The sequence below is a fragment of the Neolamprologus multifasciatus genome, chromosome 15 (assembly GCF_963576455.1).
Source record: "Neolamprologus multifasciatus chromosome 15, fNeoMul1.2, whole genome shotgun sequence".
Taxonomy (NCBI): Eukaryota; Metazoa; Chordata; class Actinopteri; order Cichliformes; family Cichlidae; genus Neolamprologus; species Neolamprologus multifasciatus.
The window spans coordinates 16,985,941-17,005,032 of record NC_140453.1 but is presented as its reverse complement, the minus strand read 5'-3'; the positions used below and the strand labels follow the sequence as shown (position 1 = coordinate 17,005,032).

The 19,092-nt window shown below is 41.9% G+C and overlaps 2 protein-coding genes across 3 annotated transcripts in view; both read left to right on the top strand.

The window, feature by feature from the left end:
* Positions 1 to 5,557, top strand: part of susd6 (sushi domain containing 6) — a 31,886-nt gene extending 26,329 nt beyond the window's left edge. The window contains exons 3-7 of the mRNA XM_085132689.1: positions 314 to 511; positions 1,017 to 1,211; positions 1,341 to 1,479; positions 2,219 to 2,694; positions 3,158 to 5,557. Coding sequence (XP_084988815.1) covers positions 314 to 511; positions 1,017 to 1,211; positions 1,341 to 1,479; positions 2,219 to 2,694; positions 3,158 to 3,183 — 1,034 coding nt within the window. The 3' untranslated portion in view covers positions 3,184 to 5,557. The remainder of the gene's footprint in view (positions 1 to 313; positions 512 to 1,016; positions 1,212 to 1,340; positions 1,480 to 2,218; positions 2,695 to 3,157) is intronic.
* Positions 5,558 to 7,407: 1,850 nt separating this feature from the next.
* On the top strand, positions 7,408 to 15,414 carry srsf5b (serine and arginine rich splicing factor 5b). 2 transcript variants are annotated; one of them, XM_085132691.1, is made up of 9 exons: positions 7,425 to 7,540; positions 7,619 to 7,683; positions 7,757 to 7,903; positions 9,519 to 9,589; positions 9,674 to 9,787; positions 10,143 to 10,215; positions 11,540 to 11,613; positions 11,714 to 11,821; positions 14,032 to 15,414. In XM_085132691.1, the coding sequence occupies exons 3-9, from the start codon at positions 7,778 to 7,780 to the stop codon at positions 14,345 to 14,347; spliced, it is 882 nt and encodes a 293-aa protein (XP_084988817.1). In that variant the 5' UTR covers positions 7,425 to 7,540; positions 7,619 to 7,683; positions 7,757 to 7,777; the 3' UTR covers positions 14,348 to 15,414. The 2 variants fall into 2 exon arrangements, with proteins under 2 accessions (XP_084988816.1, XP_084988817.1); XM_085132690.1 differs by lacking the exon at positions 7,619 to 7,683 and having other exon boundaries at positions 7,408 to 7,540.
* The last annotated feature ends 3,678 nt before the right edge of the window (positions 15,415 to 19,092 follow it).

Sequence of the window (19,092 nt, the reverse complement as noted above, 5' to 3'; positions counted from 1 at the left end):
CCCAGCAACTTCTCAGTCAAACACTTCCTGTTTCCTTATAAGCCCTATAAATTGGAAAATTCTACATGAATTGATCCTTAAGATGTACATCATTTCCAGAAGGAGTTTCAGCTTCATTTAGTTACATAATTTATAATCACTTTATATGGATCAAGATCCCAAATTGGATGCTGGCCTGCAGCTGGCAGTTCGTTAAGTAAGTGAGGGGAAGAGTTCTCAGATCCTGTTTACGTCTTGCTCAGAAGAGGTTCTCCACTGACAACTTAAGCAGCCCACTAATAATTATTTCTTTGACTTGTTTCTGTATCTTCAGGTTGTCAGCACCCTCCTGGTGTGCAGCACGGATACCTGCTGAACCAGACTGAATCCAACCGGGGCTCTTTCCCACCTGGCACTGTGTTAGTGTATGGCTGCGAGTCTGGATACATCGCCGAGTCTGGATCCCGATCCATCGTGTGTACCACTTCTGGAACCTGGTCCCAACAACTGCTACGCTGCATCAAAAATAATGGTAAATAAGCTTCAAAAATGCAAATATACCTGTGATAAAGCAGACAAGCAATGCAATTTAGTGTTTTTAATGCGACTCCAAGTAGCGTACTGTCAATTTTGTGGTCAAAATCCACATTTTTAGCTGATTTTGCACATAAGAAAGCCACTTTTCTTTATGCTGATAAAACATGCAAATTATTTTTTACTATTGCGTATGCGCTTATGTAGGCAGGGCTGGGAGGATGTGTATGGATATTTGTATTGCTGTCATACATATTTGTATTTTATAGTTTATTTACTCTTAATGTCTTCCCTATAAGGCACCTTTTATTACTTCTAACATTGATCACGTGCTCATAAGAGACATGGCTGTACCAGATCTGAAGTGTCAGACCTCTTTAGAAATGTAGCTTAATTCTGAGAACTCAAGCCAAAGGAATTAAATAAGTACACATGTAGTAAATAACAGTGAACACATTTTCAACGACAAACATAAAATCCCTATTGCCTGTCTCTCTCTCCAGTATGTTCACTCCCTACCCAACCAGAAAACGGGGGCTACCGTTGTCATCCGACTCACTGCAGCCCTCTGATTGAAGGCACCGTCATCGAGTACTTCTGCGCCGAGGGTTACGCTCTGAAGGGAGAGTACAAGTTCCTCACCTGTCGGAATGGCGAGTGGGACCGTCCCATGCAGATTAGCTGCCGACTCACAGAAGGTCTGCCATTTTAGCTAATCTCTGTTAGCTGTTATATCTCTGTTCATGAGCATGCATAACCAGTTGCAGATATGTTAAAATCAGCAAATCACATTCTCACTTCCTCTACGTCTTGTTTTGTCCTCTCAGAGAAGGAACCGAGTTCTCCACTGGGTACACCTGCTCTGTCTATTGTGATAATCACAGCCGGCTCTGTGGCATTTGTCCTGCTTTTAGTGGTGCTGTTTGTTCTTGTACAACCAAAGCTCAAGTCTATTCATCACAACAGGTAAGACACATAAACTTAACTGCAGTCTCACACCAGCAAATACTTCACGATAAAAAATTAGTTGGATATGTTGCTGATAACAAAAACTCCGCTTCTACGCAGTCGTGTAGTTTCTCAATCGACTGAAGGCATTTTTAGTTGTGGTTTCATAAATTTCAGGACCTTATGTAACATTTTAGAGGGTATTTTCTAAGACAATTGAATAAATTGTGTTCATATCCTTGTTGCAAAACATAGTCGCTCATCTCTTCTTAATGGACTCCATTGTAAAGCTGGTTTCAGGGAAGTTGCTCCTCCAAAAACATCAATAAAATTGGCCAGTAAAGTGTGATTACTTGAAATGACATCAGCCTTTAAATTTAGTCACATTTTACAGCCTGGTAAAGACTTTTCAGCCTCTGTGTGGCTCTGTTTATGTTTTGTTTGTTGAAAATATATAAATATATCATATCAGTCTTACATGGAAACTTTCGGAAGCTTAACCTTTGTGCCATAAATTAACACAATCTTTCTGTGACACACCCAGCATTCAGACGTAGGCTCGAATCATAAAAAGTTTATGTTTGACTAGTTGCGCAGGTTAGCATTTCTTGAATTCCTTAGTAATGAAACATAGCCTATGTTATGAGTTACTGCCATCTGCGTAACTAACCAGCTGCGGTTTCAGCTTGAACATGGACTTGGTTTGGTGATTCACCTGGTTCACACTTTTCATTCTTTCTTCATGTCTGTTTATCAGGAGGGAGCAGGGCGTGTCGGGCCAAGCCAGCTCCATCATGGTGGAGGGTGTACAGGTGACCCTGCCCTCCTATGAAGAGGCAGTATATGGAAGCAGTGGACCATGTGGCCCTTCCGGTTCTCTTCCTCCTCCTTCTTCACCGCCGCCTCCAGTCCCTCCAGAGTCTAGAGTTCCTATTGTGCTCTCTGAGGGGCTTCCTCAGGGAGCCACAGGAGGTCAAAGCTCCAGGAGAACCCGCCACCACAGAGACTTAGACTTCTGTCTCCCATCCACCTCCTCCTCTTCATCCTTCTCCTCCCGCCGTCATGCAGAGACGGTGTTGGTTCACCAGGCTCCCTCTTCCTCCTCTTCATCATCATGGATTACAGAGCACCCTGGGGGTGCATGCGCAGGTCCCCTACCTCTCCGTAGAGACTCTGACAGCAGCGACCAGCACAGCCTGCTTTCTGTCACCTCAGCAGATGATTTTTGTGATGGTAAGATGATGCAGTCTGCTCATTTTTCTCTGATTTTTAAGTTGTAGCTGCATTGGTCTAACTGTGTTCCTATATATTCCATAGACTGAGTTACAGCTAAGATTCTGAATAAAGACAAAATAGCACTTTAGATTAAAAACTCAACCATTCTGCATTGGATTAAGTTTGTACATTTAAATAACTGATTTTTCCCCCTTTTTTTTGTTTGTTTTTTTTTATAGAGGATAGCATTAAAAAGTAGCCAGTGTGACACCTGTGTAATATGTACATGGATTTTATTTCCCATAGGACATGTAAAGTGCATATCAAGGACAAGAGTAGACAAGACGAAAAATGACAAATGAATAAAACTCAATATAAACTTTGATGTAATGTATTTTAAGTGTGATGGGTTGAGGACTGCACTAAGAATGACCCTAAAGGTATTGGTCATTTGTCATATGACTCTTCTCCTCTCCTGCAGATATTCCCCTGTTGAAGGAAGCATGAAGCCTGCTGGCCTGCTATCAGCATCAGCAGCAGAGCCCCTCTTTCCCTTTCTCACGCTGCTGGCCAGAACTGACTGTGGCTGTCAACCTTCTTCCCTGATCCCGCCCCACTGCAGCCAGCAGAGAAAAGACTAGAACTGTGCCCTTTCCCTATCACAGCCTCTTCTGCCATTGCTAGACATGCAGAGCAAAGCTGACAACCAATACCCATATTGCACTGTAAGGCAATTACGGAGCACCACAGGACCCACCTGCTGGATCAGACTAAAGACGAGCCAGACAAGCAGAGTGGTGCCAGTTTAAGTTAAATCCTGTAGATCCTGTGTATATGAGTAAAAAACATACCTGAGTCAAGGTTGTGTACTATAGGCTATGTATTACCATACACTTGCCTCTACCCAGATGTATTTCTCTATATTAACATTGCTAAAAGAGGCTTCTTCAGAGAAGGCTACAACAATCGAGACACGCCAGCTGCATCTGACACAACTGTGGATACAAAAAAATAAGAACAAGAAGAAAAGGAAAAAAAAAGTGTGATTTTCACTCCTGATGCTGTCGGCACTCAGTCTTCCCGCCATACTTGAAAAGTTGTGAGTGATGCCTGAGTTCCTTGTGAATGCTGCATGTGGTTTTCAGTTGTTTGCTGTCACGGCACGGCGGCCTATTCTGAATGAAGCATGAAGCCTTCTCTCTGACTGTCTGCTTATCTGTGCATCCAGTTGGCGTCTAACGTGTGGATAAGTAGGAGTGACAACCACTTCACCAAATCACAACTATAAAAAGATCTGCTTCTTGTTTTTTTTTTTTTTTTGTTCTGTTGCTCGCTGCACCCGGCATCTGGAAGCTGCTCCTTCTCTCGCATGAGTGGGATTAATTGGTGTTTTGGATCCACAACTTCGCTACACATCTTAGCTGTACAGGGAAAGAAAAACAAAATGCAACATTTTATCTGAGCTTAAGAGTGAGCTGTTATTGTTGTTGTTGTTAAACAAGGTGATTGGGCACATGAGTCAAATTTTATTTCTTCCCATCGTATTTATTGCGTGGCGTTTGGCTCGGTTTGCTTTAAGTTGCTTGATTTTGAGTGCGTGTCTGTGCGTGTATGTTTATGTGCCAGCGAGGCCACAGAGAACGTCCTCTTATTGGTTAGGCCTTGACACAGCCATTTCCTGATTTGCCTCCCTTCTGATCCGAGGCTGGCTTCACAATGTCCCCGTCAGTCACCATAGGAAAACATCCCTCCCAGCATTGAATAAGTCACATGAACAAACCAGCTTCACTTCGGGCGTCGAGTCCACAACACAATGTGTGTATTATTCATTCGCTCTCAAGCTAGAATAGTTATTATGTTCTGCTGAATGGCTGTAAAACACGGGCCTCCTCAGAGGAACTGGCTCATGCTCATCTTCACACTGAACTAAGGACTCTCCACTTTTGTGCATTATTGACACAAACTGCAACTGGTTGCAGTGAAGTAAATAAGAGTTTTGTTATAAATATAAATATATACAGCACCCTGTCACATGTACTCACTCACCCCTCGAATGCCAAGTGCAAGCTTAAGAGAGAATCTTGTTATTCTGTGAGAAGTCATCCTCTGTTTTCGTTGCCACTTAAAAAGCTTAGGGGGTTGAGCTGGTCACCCTGACAACAGCATGACTGGGATGGATCCTCAGAGCTACTTTATAACCTTAACTGCCTGGGAAAAAAATACAATAACACAGCAACCTGTCTGAATTTCTATTCTCAGTTTTATTTTGACATTCGTTTGTCACGTCAATGGCTACATTATTAATGCAAACAGATGTTGCCTTAGACTTGTAAATGTTCTTTCTTTTTTTCTTTTTTTGATGTATAATCTTAAGCCTCTGCATTGGTTGCGCCACAATACTGCAACATGTTCTGTTTTCCCAATGGCCTTACTCTATTCTTTTCTATTCTATGCATAAAACTGTCTGTATATGTATCAATGAGTTTACTTTTGTTGTGGACACGACTAAATGAATGTCCATCCTCTGTCCTCCCCTAGCTTTTCCAGCTACTGTGATGATGATGATGATGATGATGGTGATCCTTTAAGCACCTATGTTTTATTTGCCCTTGGCTTTCTCTTTTGTTACAAGGCATTAAAAAAATTATGGTAAAGGGGCAAAAATTGAATTCATTTGCATTCAGAAGCACTGTTGTACAGTGTTGCTTCCCAGTTAGAAAAACATCTGGATTTTTGTTTGTATCAATGCTTTCAGCTTTGGTTTTTCCTCTGTACATGGCAGTGGGTGTGAAGATAGTAATTTAATATTTGTATAAAGTTTAATTTAATTTTACAGTGTGTATATAACTTTCTAATTAAAGCTTTCTTTTGAATGTGTAAAGTGACCTGTCTCTTATTCATTGCCACATCGTGCTGGACCTACTCTGTGTTGCCAAATTTATGCACTTCCAGGAAAATATTGATCACATTCTCATGTCAAGACATTTCCAGTGCAATGTGTATCCGCTTGTGTTACTTGGAACATGATTCATTTTCCTTTGGACTGGAAAATGGAAGACCTGATTCTCGTTTTGCACATGGATGGCCAGCTCCAGTCTGAATGAATGCACAAACAGACTTCCTAGAACCATCTGATATTTTTAAGCCTAACAGGGCTGTGCAGTGAATCAGATTTTTATTTAAATACAAGTCTAGCTTCCTGCAATTATTAAAACAAGATAATCAAGATGGAAATTAGGGGTGGGCGATATAAACGATATAAGATAGAAACGATACAGATTTGGCCAACGATAGAGATTTTGACCGTACCGCTCTATCGCGACAGCGCATGTTGATGACGTCATCGAGCGGCGCCTGTTCTGGTCGAAAGCATTGCGGCTGCTACAACCATTATCATCTGCAAATTATGCCGGTGTTCTGGTAATCCATCCTACCTGACGATAGTCATAGCAAAGAGGTGAAGCACTTTTGAAATATGGGGAAAGCCAAAAACTGCGCTTCCTCCACTTCCGTAACATTGATTCATTAATGTTGAATTCTCTGGCAGCTGCTCTATTCCCATGTTGTTGCAGTATATTAATAACTAACCTCGTATTGTGGATGAATAATCTCAGTTCTCCTGCTGAAGTTTGCTCCGTGTATAGCATCCTGCTATGCGATTGCATTTGTCCCTGATCACCAGAATCCCTCAAGTTAACTTTTATCGAGTGGAAAAAGGTTGGCGTTCGTCCTCCAGCTTCACTGTGCTAATGTTATGCTAACATAGCTGTGTCGCTAGCAATCACGTAGCACAACATTATATACCAGGTAATCCAACTTCAGTAACCCTGCAAACGCCACTGCTGTTTAGTTTTCTGTCTTCATGTCGGAAGTGGTAGCAGAGCTGTACGTTTGAATTGTTTCAGAAATCTCTCAGTCAGAACATGGTATGTCACTTTAGGTGGAAACTAGCGAGCTAACTTCCTGTTAACTTGTAGCTCCCTTAAATTTAATAAATTCTGTTTTCATGGATGCCTGGATGTTAAACTCAATTGTTACACCTGGTAAAGCAGCAACGCTGATGATTTTATTAAAGATTAAATACTTTAGACCGTTTTTAACTCTCAGTGTTCGTTTGACTTTGGGACCTGAAATGGACAGAGTTTTGGATCCAGATTACTCCGCGAAGCTCCTCACTACGGCAGCCGTAATGCTCTGACAATCCATCAAGCAGTGTGGCTTACCAAAGTTCTATTAAAACTACCAAATCGGTAGAAATAAAATTTAAACGTTTAACTGATGGGAGATGGAAATACGTGTACTCATGCTTAAAGGTTAGCCTGGTTTGTTTTGATCTATGTGTTTTGTCTGCTGTGGTTTATTGAAACCTGAGAAGCCTATCCTTCTTTAAAGGTGTGGTATCGCTTTCTTATTACCTGTTGTTTTTGTTGTTTGTTTGTTTGTTTTTTGTTTTCTGCTTGATTTCTGTAAAAATTATTGCAACTTGCGCTTTATTGTTATGATCCTTTGTCCTGCTGCTCTACTAGTGTTATGTCAAACAGCCTAATTAAACCGTAGACATAATGCTCAAAATGAGAAAATTGGTTTTAAATGTTTTCTATATAGTTGCCGAGTGACACCTAGTGGTCAGACTCCAAAACTACATGAGTCGGATTTGTGACGTCATCTCCGTAGACGTTCCCCAGCACTTCGGCTTTTTTCGAGTTCTGCAGTGTCAGGCAGTGTCAGACTGGTCACGCGGGATGTACCCCCCCCCTCCTCCCAAACTTCCGGAGACAGCTAAGGTTCCATTTTGTTTTATTCTGGAGTTGAGGCTCACTGTCGCCAGTCAGTAAAATCAACTGCTGCTGCATTCCTCTTAAAGGTACGTGTACATCGACTGGAATTTATTATATCTACATTACAGACGGGTGTCATTACTTGATATTATCTGGGTATTTAGTTATCTTTGGACCGACGGTTGACAGGCTATCGTTGCGAAAGCGGGCCACAGGCTGATGCACATAAGTAGGTCATTTGTATTCCTCTGAAGCTGTGTTAGCTAAATCCTTAAAAACTAACGCAAGTGTTCTGCTTGTAGCTAATTAAACGTGACCAAATCATGAGCGGATGCCGTATTTTCATCGGCCGGCTGAGCCCCTCGGCCAGAGAGAAGGATGTGGAGAGGTTTTTCAAAGGATACGGCCGCATCCGAGATATCGACCTGAAGAGAGGATTCGGCTTTGTGGTGAGTCACCGAGCGAAAGTAGGTCAGGATGGCTGAAAGGTATTTAAATGTACTCTGAGCGCCATGCACGGCTCTGCAGTTAAATTTAGACTCCATACTTGATTTTGCAGACCTGACGTGGTGTTTTGAAGCAGGCTGCCGCAGGGAATCATCATGGTTTCATTTTTACGGCCTACTTCTTGTTTAGTGACATACCCACCAGTAAATCAGGGCCAAGTCGAGACTCGTTCATATACTTGGAGCGTTTTCTGCACACCAGAGTCATAAAGAAAGCAATTAAAAATATATGTATTTTTTTAAATGCATATTTAAAATATATTCACAATATATATATATATATATATATATATATATATATCTCCTAAATTTCGAGGTGGAACAAAGCTCGACTTTAGGCGGTTTTGTATATATTTCAAGGTGACCATTGAAATAAAGGTATTTTGCATAATGCTTCGAAATACCTACCCAAATAAGGACCTGGGAGCGTTACAAGATGGCTGCCGAGTGTCGAGACTTGGATTTGGATTTGGCCTTCCCCCAATGAAAAATCACCAACGTTGTAACGACGTTATGATTTTAACAGTTTATTCTACTTATTAAATGGCCTGGGCTAACAGATTTCTCCGAGATTTTGCTCCATATCGACATTGACAGCATCACACAGTTGCTGAAGATTTGCTGGGTAATGATGATGAGAACATCCCAAATGTCCTGTATTGGATTGAGGTCTGCAGGATTGAGAAGTACAGTCGTGGTCTCATGTCAGGTTAAAAGAGCTGTTTTAGATGGTTTGAGCTTTTTGACATGCAGCATCATCCTGTTGCAAGCAGCCATCCGAAGACGGGCACACTAGTCATGTAAGGATGGACACTTAACGCTAGAACCACCAGGAGGTGTCATTCTTGAAGTAATGTTATAAATTTTAATGAAATTTTAACTAAGATTTGACAACACGTGCTTGAATGTAAGATGAATTTTCAGGGGTTTTAATCAGATTTCTACAATTTTGTAGATTATTTCATTACAAGTTAAAATCCACATTAGAATAAACAGAACATGGCTATATCTATCACAAAATGGACATCTATCAGTGGGGTCTCTTTATTGAAATAATAAACACTTTCGTTAAAGAAATCTGCAGATATGGAAGGAAAATCCATAGATTTGATTAGACAAAGTAATACCTACTGAAAAATCCTGGCATTAGCCACAACTTCTAATCTAATAGAGTTTCCCCTATTTTCATGTCCTTGAACACAATTTGGTCTCATTTGCTCTGATTTGTGTCCACTTATGCAACATTAATATTTCCCTCTCTAGAAGGACAGAAAAGTCCACATTGCAACACTGGAAGGGTTGGAGGTGGATTGAATCACTTTTACCGCTCAGACCAGAGACCAATTTTGAGTCATACGTGTGATGAATTTTTACACTTTTCTAAAAGAGTGATGTATTTTTTTAATGTTATTCGTTACCATTCTTTTGGTATTAAAAGCTATTTGATTAGTCATTAAATGTTTCAGTAAAGTATTAAAAACAGGACACGTTATTGGTGATGAAAAGGATGAACATTAGGAACTGTGGATGTAAAAGGTGTTGTGTGCTTGGTCCGCAGGAGTTTGACGACCCCAGAGATGCAGAAGATGCTGTTTATGAGCTTGATGGCAAAGAGTTGTGCAATGAAAGGTAATGAATTTCCTTTGGGAAACGAGTCCCTTTATTCACATTTGTTGCCATAATAAAATCTATTTTTAATGCTTGATACATCAGGGTGACCATTGAGCATGCTCGCGTGCGTCTGCGCGGTGGCCGCGGGCGCGGTGGCGGCGGCGGAGGGGGACGTTTCTCTGATCGCTACGGCCGCGGCTCCCAGAACAGCCGGAGGTAACAGCTCCCCTTTTTAAGATGCCATGCAAGTTCCCTTTAATTCCATTCAAAAAAAGAAGAATGGATGCACACAAAACCTCAGCAAGCACGCTCTGTAAACAGCTTCTGTTATTTGGTGAAAGGTCAGTCGTCAGATTATTGCAGCAGTTTAATGGCCTGCAGGCTGGAAATGTTCATAGCCACGATTAACATGCAGCACAAGTCTTGTCTTCGCTGATCTGGAAAGCTCTTTAACATGAGTTAGCCTTGTAATGACAGTTTGTTAATGAGAGCTCTTAGACTCTGGGGAAAGTCTGTATCAGCCCTACACTGTTATTGCTCAATTGCTGCTTTTATATCTTTCCATTTCCAGTCGTAACCCTCCTCCAATGCGCACCGAGAACCGCCTGATTGTGGAGAACTTGTCCTCTCGAGTCAGCTGGCAGGTTAGTATTGGCTCAAGCGTCTTTTAAAAACCAGAACAAAAGCAAAAAAAAAAACATGACAAGCCTTTGAAAGCTGCAACAGAACACAAATGTTATCACCTCCAACAGTCTATCTCCAAAAATACACATTAAAGTTTTAGAATTGCTGCTAAAAAGACTATGTTACTGAAATCAAAACAGTTCAAACAGTTTTACCTTGTTATACATCAGTCAGCCCAAGTTATTCTTTTTCAGAATGATTGCTCTGATTAATCTGCATATCATGCAGTTCATTAGTGATGCAAAGAGCAGCAGAAGCAGCAACAAAACACTTAATTTGTTCCTGTTTTCACATTTTAACCAATTCTTCACCCCTTTATTTGCCAGTCATATGGAAGAGCTCGCTTATGGTGGAGTTAACCCCTTCTGGGTCCTTCTGTCTGGGTTGAGCCTGTGGTGTCAGCCAGTCTGTCCTACTCCTAGTTGATGCCTGCTGGTCATGTGAGCGCTCGCTCCACACTAGAGGCGCTGGCGGCCCCCTTCGCTCGCTCGCAACGCCTGATGTGTGGTTGAGGGCGAGAGAGAGGAAACAGAGGGTTGGCAGAGAGAAAGCAGAGGAGAGAGCGAGAGTCGATGGTGATGGTGGTGGCGTATTGATCGATGGTTCGTTAATTTGAGGGGCTTCGATCGATATCCCCCCCTCCCTTCCCCCCTCTGGTGTTCCCGCACGTCGTGAGCGAGAGAGTGTGAATTCCTGCCAGGTGCCCGTGGATATAATCTGCTGTTTTCCCGGTTATGGTGGGCTCGGAGAGCCTGCGGCCCACCCCAAAGGGTTTCGCTCTCAGGTAGTAGTTTCCTCTCTTCCACCCTGTTCACTCTCTTTACTGAGGTGGGGTGCCGAGGCAGGGATGATCCCGGCGCGGAGCCCTGTGCCCTCCTTCCCAAGGAAAATGGGGCTCTGAGTGCCAAATGCTGCCCAGGCTGCGCCTCTGCAGTTCTTGCAGATGGTGTTCATCTCTCTGTAGTTTTAACGAGCGGTGTGTCCAAGGACCTCAAAGCTGCTGCAAGTAATCGGCCAATCACAATTGGGTTAGACCTTAATTAGCAATTATGAAACCCTCTTCTCTACCCCCCCCCCCCCCCCTCTATTGTTTTTGTAATTTTCTATATTGAAACACTTGCAAGCTGACCAGACTGTGAGGTTCTTGGACTCATTCTCCTTATCTGCAGTAGTCTGTGTAGTCCTCTCAGAGAATCTAACCATCTCTCTTCAGTCCTGTTTGTGTCTCAGCCTGTGCTTGTGTTCTGAGGCGCTCCGTAAATTGACCAAAGTTTGCATGTGTAGGACCTGAAAGATTTCATGAGGCAAGCTGGAGAGGTGACTTTCGCAGACGCACATCGTCCCAAGCTCAACGAAGGGTGAGACTATTAACCGGTGCCCAGTGTCTGTTTATAATAAAAAAAAAAAAAGAAAAGGAAAGTGAGTTTCTGACTAACCGTGTGTCTTATTTGTTTTCAGGGTGGTTGAGTTTGCTTCTCACAGTGACCTGAAAAATGCACTTGACAAACTCTCTGGAAAGGAAATTAATGGCAGAAAAATCAAGCTCATCGAAGCTGCCAAGAAGAGGTGTGTTTGTGGAAAGCCGTTTACTTCAAATAACGCCAGAATTTATGAAAGATGTCTTTTTTGGCTGATGAACTCACTTTTTTCCTGTTTTTCTTTTATTTCTTTTCTTTTTAAAGTGTGCTTCTAACTGAATTCACCCAGTTGTAACAAATCAGCGCTGCTTTCAAGGAACTACATACGCTTTTATGAAGAAAAACAGCTTATGTGTTGAAAGTCAAACATCTTTGAGTTTGATAGTAATTAAGGAGACATTAGGTTAACCATTCAGTGCACCTGAACTAAATGTTAAACCCTCGTTTTCAAATTCTGCCCTGTACAGACTGGTGGAATGTAATACTGTACTAGTTTCTCATTACTGTGTTATGAAGGCAATTCTCAGTAACATCTGTAAAAATGGTTCCTTTGAGACGGATTTAATGAGTTTGGGTTTCACTTTGAGCACCGCATAGACTCTTACTGTTATTAACTATTATCTGTTACAGTGGGGCAAAAAATTATTTAGTCAGCCACCGATTGTGCAAGTTCCCCCACTTAAAATGATGACAGAGGTCAGTAATTTGCACCAGAGGTACACTTCAACTGTGAGAGACAGAATGTGAAAAAAAAATCCATGAATTCACATGGTAGGATTTGTAAAGAATTTATTCGTAAATCAGGGCGGAAAATAAGTATTTGGTCACCTCAAACAAGGAAAATCCCTGGCTCTCACAGACCTGTAACGTCTTCTGTAAGAAGCTTTTCTGTCCCCCACTCGTTACCTGTATGAATGGCACCTGTTTGACCTCATCATCTGTATAAAAGACACCTGTCCACAGCCTCAACCAGTCAGACTCCAAACTCCGCCATGGCCAAGACCAAAGAGCTTTCGAAGGACACCAGGAAAAGAATTGTAGACCTGCACCAGACTGGGAAGAGTGAATCTACAATAGGCAAGCAGCTTGGTGTGAAAAAATCAACTGTGGGAGCAATCATCATAAAATGGAAGACATACAAGACCACTGATAATCTCCCTCGATCTGGGGCTCCACGCAAGATCTCATCCCGTGGGGTCAAAATGATCATGAGAACGGTGAGCAAAGATCCCAGAACCACACGGGGGGACCTGGTGAATGACCTGCAGAGAGCTGGGACCAAAGTAACAAAGGTCACCATCAGTAACACACTACAACGGCAGGGAATCAAATCCCGCAGTGCCAGACGTGTTCCGCTGCTGAAGCCAGTGCATGTCCAGGCCCGTCTGAAGTTTGCCAGAGAGCACATGGATGATACAGCAGAGGATTGGGAGAATGTCATGTGGTCAGATGAAACCAAAGTAGAACTTTTTGGTATAAACTCAACTCGTCGTGTTTGGAGGAAGAAGAATACTGAGTTGCATCCCAAGAACACCATACCTACTGTGAAGCATGGGGGTGGAAACATCATGCTATGGGGCTGTTTTTCTGCCAAGGGGACAGGACGACTGATCCGTGTTAAGGACAGAATGAATGGGGCCAAGTATCGTGAGATTTTGAGCCAAAACCTCCTTCCATCAGTGAGAACTTTGAAGATGAAACGAGTCTGGGTCTTCCAACATGACAATGATCCAAAACACACCGCCCGGGCAACAAAGGAGTGGCTCCGTAAGAAGCATTTGAAAGTCCTGGAGTGGCCTAGCCAGTCTCCAGACCTCAACCCCATAGAAAATCTGTGGCGGGAGTTGAAAGTCCGTGTTGCTCGGCGACAGCCCCAAAACATCACTGCTCTTGAGAAGATCTGCATGGAGGAATGGGCCAAAATACCAGCTACTGTGTGTGCAAACCTGGTAAAGACCTATAGTAAACGTTTGACCTCTGTTATTGCCAACAAAGGTTATGTTACAAAGTATTGAGTTGTATTTTGGTTATTGACCAAATACTTATTTTCCACCCTGATTTACGAATAAATTCTTTACAAATCCTACCATGTGAATTCATGGATTTTTTTTTCACATTCTGTCTCTCACAGTTGAAGTGTACCTCTGGTGCAAATTACTGACCTCTGTCATCATTTTAAGTGGGGGAACTTGCACAATCGGTGGCTGACTAAATACTTTTTTGCCCCACTGTATTAACAGATTGGTTTTCTTTTTTCATGAAACTGAAAATGCTAATTTAAATAAAAGCTAATAATCTAATTTTTTAAGAATATTGATATGAAGCTGATGTAATTTTTTTTTCCCCCTCCTCTTTCAGGTCGAGAAGTCGCTCACGGTCTGAGAGCTCCTCCCGTTCGCGGTCCCGTTCCCGTGGTCGCTCTGCATCACGCTCCCCAAGACGCTCCCGCAGCCCTGCCAAAGCCCACAACCGTTCCCGCTCCCACAGCGGCTCGCCTGCCGGCGGCGCATCCTCCCCAACCTCCAAATCTAAGGAGCCCGCCAAGCGCTCCTCCAAGATGAGCAAATCAGCAACCCCGCCCTCCCCCACGCCTGCCCAGAGAGCTTCCGCCTCCCGATCCCGCTCTCGTTCACGCTCCCGCTCTCGTTCTCCTTCTACTGACAGCCAGCGCTAAAGGCCGGGTGTAAGTTGTCGGGAGTCAACAGAAGCCACGGCTTGTTTCATCAGTAGAATCAGCTCGGAGGATTTGGCACACTGGAGCTCCTGTAAACTCTCTTTTGAAAGAGTTTTCCCGGAGCAAGGTTTGCTTTTTCCTGTCTGGACTTTTCAAGTCACTGTTGCTTGATTTTCCCACATTTACAGGTGTTCTCTGAATCCAGAACATTCTCGAACAGAACTTCTGTGGACAGCGATGCTGTTTGTCCTCTTCCTCACTAGTCAAGAAAGCCCGGACGCGTATCTGTTAACATCCTGTGGCTCAATTTCAGGTGCGGACATGCACCACCTTTGTTTCTTCTTGCAAAATGCCCGTGTGAGCCAGCATCTACATCCATTAAATGAATCTCTCCACTATAATAAACTCTGAACAGGGATTTGAATTTCTGTTCAACTCTAGGATGCTTTTGATACGTCACCACTTAATCCTTTTGTGATACCTTTTGCTGGTCAGTGGCAGAATTTGAGATCATATTTCCTGTGCTTATTGCTCATGTTTTCTGAACCCCACAGCTGCTGCTGTATAACTTCTGATGGTTGCATGTGCTTTTGTTTCATCAGAATATAATACCTTTTGTTTTTTCTTTTTTACCTATTTGTGCTTAATACTCTAATGTAACTTTGGCAGCTCTCTATCAAGAACAATTGTGTATAATTAAGTACAGCATCAGTTAAACAGCTGTACAGAAAAATTAATAAATCCCACTTTTTCTTTTTTCTTTTTTTTTTTGCGGTGGCTTTATTATTTTAAAAACTCAAGGATCAAGTTGACATTTACTTTCAGTGGTTTTGCTTACAGAATGCAGTTTTCATTAGCGTTATACTTGTTTTTATTTGGGATTTTGTGTACAGATTGCAGACTTTTGTTTTAAATGTAATTCCAGTGGCCCTTGTTGGTACTATGAGAGTTTGGGTGGGGGGTAGATTTTTGTACATGAGGATTTTATTTTCAGTGAAAATTATAATGGGTGTTTGTATGGTGTAGAAAGACAATAGACTTAACTAATAAAAGAATTTTCATTAAAACTGGATTGTCATTAGTAACTTAAGTTATAAAGCACCAATACATTTACAAGTTTCAGATTATAGTATGCTTTTTCCGTTTGTATAGTCAGCTTTAGGATTTACTTGTCTGAGAATTCACATCATTGATTGATGTTATACAGTAGACTCTTTCAGCTCCTCCCCAGTAGCTGCAGGCTGGTAATTCTCTGTGGGTTAGAGGCAGGTTCATTACAAACCAAGCTCTGGCACAAAAGTTTCTAGTAGTTAGACATGAAATGGTAAGGTCTGGTTATTCGTCTGCGTAGACAAAACTTGTGTTTGTGTGAATGGAAAAATAAGAACAAACGTCAAACTATTTTCTCAGTATCTGATTGGTAGTTTGAGATTTTTCAAGCAGGAAAAGCGGTCACCCAGTGGCTTAGATAAGTGTCACTGAATTTTAAAACGCATGCATCGAAAAGATATACAGCCAACTATTTTAAAAGCTGATCAATCTTTTAGTCACTTATCAAAGAAACTCCAATCCAACAGAAAATGAATCTGTGATTTTTCAGTTTTTATTGGTCCTAATTTTTGTCCTCTCTGTATGACGGAGTCTTATGGCCATGTTAAGAAAAAAAATATTGGTGATCATTCTGAGAATAATGTAAAAAAAATTATTTTGAGAAAGTCAAAATATGGAGATTACCATTGCTGTTTCAAGACAAACTGCTATGCCCTTTACAAATTGCCTTGTGTAGGTGAGTTGGTGAAACAAATTGATCAGCCGACTGACCAGATGCAGCTTTGTGCACATCTTCTAAACATCCTTATCACCATGCTGTGTTCCCAGGAAGGAAGAGGTTTCCACAATCAACTCTTAAGTAGTATTGTTGCAAAATGGAAGCCTGTAGGAACCACAGCAAGTGCCATTTCAGAGGTGTGAACCAGTACGTTTGTTCATGTAGTGTTCAAGCTTCCTTAACACGCCCCAGGATGCCACAACTGTAGGTACTATAGAGCAATTATGGTCTTCAGCCTGGAGTTGATGTTGCCAGATGATACCCAACCTTCACTGACTGTTTTGACTCTCCTGATGGCAGGTCAGCAGTGGTGGCCAAATCACTACAAACAACCTCAAGGCTTCTAGCCCAGCCCCCCTCCTCCATATACCAGGGCCAACAATAGGCTCACTCAGCTGCTTCCCCAATCCTGTGAACAGCTGTCTACTGCTCATTCCCTGAAACAATACAGTGTTTTCTGGGGACTCTCTCTTGCCATTCTTTCTCTCTGCACTTGGTATTTTAGACTCTTGAAATGTCTCGAGGTTGTATCTTGAGATTTTAGGCCCAGTTGAGCAGATATCCATGTCAGGCCTCAACGTTGACTGGGTAACAGGTGGGATATTCAGCTTCCTTCACAGGTCTACTCCCATCTGCCACCTTGGAGGATATTGAGGTTAGGTCTTCTTGCATTAGATGGTTGTTCCCTTGCCCAAATGAACTGTAATTATCATACTTTAGGCTTGTTTAGTGGTTTTGGCCTTTTCTTGGCCTTCTCCAATCTCTGCAGCCTCTCTAAGCACCTTGTCATTTCACCTGTGTATGCTGTGTGTCCTGTTTGATCAGGACACACAGCCTTTAGTGTTTGTTCAGTGTTTGGATCCACAAGTTCCTGCCATTTAAGTTCCTTGTAATTAGTTATTTGTGTTAAATAAAGCTGTTGTTAAGTTCAGTCTATCCTGAGAGTCCTGCATTTGGGTCCTAACCTGCCTGCTACACACAACGCTGCATGGAACAATGCATTTGAACTATTACCCCTTTGTGAAAATACAATGTTATACTGTTAATAGACGTAAAAGGCCTTTGTCAACATGTAAACTCTGAAATCTGTTGTCATGGTAAGCACCATGTAGACTGTCTATCACTTCCTGAGGGAAAGCAATCTTCAATATGGTGGAGCCCCGCAAGATATTCTCGCAGCCTGTTTCCATAGAAACGGTCCTCTGTTCCCTGAGGGCAGATAGAGTAATCCACATGTGTAAAATATATATATATATATATATATATATACACAGAAAGGCTCATATGACCGCTAACAATATCCATCAGTGACTGAATAAAACCACTTACGCATGGCTGAGTCTGAAGATCCCAGAGAACAAATATCCAAAGGAGAAGCCCATGAAAGGCATGGGAGCGTCAATGGCCAAGAGTGAAGGAGACAGCACAGCCATGGCGATGTCTCCATTTTCAATGCATGTTAAGATAAAGATCACCCGTAAAAAAAATCTCCATTGTAGTGAGGCGACTGTTGTTGTGATTTGGTGCTATATGAATAAAATTGAATTGAATTGATGACTACCTGAGAACAACAAGACAAATCACTGTTTAACTTTTATTCTTGTTTTATATCATTAACAGTTAATAATGTTGTTCTATATTTTAATTATTCAGTAAAAAGTATACAGTTAGAAGTACAGAGGTTATGTAGAACATTGTTATTCCAAAAAACACTTTTGGCCCAACACTTACTGAATTTGTTTTGACCTGGTTCCTCAAGTTCCCATATGATGTGGAGTGAAGCCACGTTATTGACAACGTGTACAACCATTGGAGATGTGAGCAGGACAGACGGAACAATTGACGGAAAAAGTGTGGACTTTATACCAGTTTTTAAATCGTGTTGATAGGCCACGTAAACCAGAGTTATGATAAAATATATATATATATATATGCAATGTTTGTTTTTTTTTTCCTGAATACTATCGTTTATATTTACTGCGGGAAGAAACGGTAAAAACTGCGTTTATAAGGAAAGCGCACGAAAACACCCACCCCCTGTGAGCAAGGACAAAACCAAAAAAACCCATCCTTTCCTATTGGTGGAAAAATGTACTATGTCAACCAATCAAAAGATTGTAAATGCTGTAATCTGATTATTTTCATAAACCATGTAACTTGGATGGATTCGATGCTGGCGTGACCACAGTGAGTGCACACGTCTAATGTTGCTCACAGTGGTCCAAGGGACCGCTCAGGGAGTTTGTGTGTTTGCTCAAACACATGAAAAATTAGAAGGAACATTGCTCACCAGCCACTTTATTAGGTAAACCTGTTCAACTGCTCATTAATTCAATTCAATTTTATTTTATTTATACAGCACTAAATCACAACAGTTACCTCAAGTCGCTTACAGAGAAAAACCCAACAATCATATGATCCCCTTTGAGCAAGTACTTAGGCAACAGCGGGAAGGAAAAACTCCCTTTTAACAGGAAGAAACCTCCAGCAGAACCAGGCTCAGGGAGGGGGCGCCATCTGCCAGGACTGGTTGAGGTGAGAGACGGTAGATAGGACATAACACATTCTGTTTAAGAGAGTCAGAGATTAATAACAAGTATGATTCAGTGCAGAGAGGTCTATTAACACAAAATGAGTTAGAAAGGTAATTGAAGAAGAAATACTCAGTGCATCATGGGAATCCCCCAGTGGCGTTTTAAGCCTGAAAGCAGAGATGGACAAACTCTATCTGAATCCAAACTGGAAGCTGGTTCCGCGGAAGATGGGCCTGAAAACTGAAGGCTCTGCCTCCCAATCTACTTTTGAATACTCTAGCAACAACAAGTAAGGTAGCGAAGTGCTCTAATTGGGTGATATAGTATTATAAGGTCATTAAGATAACATGGGGCCTGATTATTCAAGCAGGATTTTGAATTCA

Excerpts from the sequence above, each read along its gene's own strand:
- srsf5b (XM_085132690.1), top strand. The coding sequence starts at position 7,778 with ATGAGCGGATGCCGTATTTTCATCGGCCGGCTGAGCCCCTCGGCCAGA. Across the intron at positions 11,614-11,713 it reads CGTCCCAAGCTCAACGAAGG|GGTGGTTGAGTTTGCTTCTC; the intron begins GTGAGACTATTA and ends ATTTGTTTTCAG. Across the intron at positions 11,822-14,031 it reads ATCGAAGCTGCCAAGAAGAG|GTCGAGAAGTCGCTCACGGT; the intron begins GTGTGTTTGTGG and ends CTCCTCTTTCAG.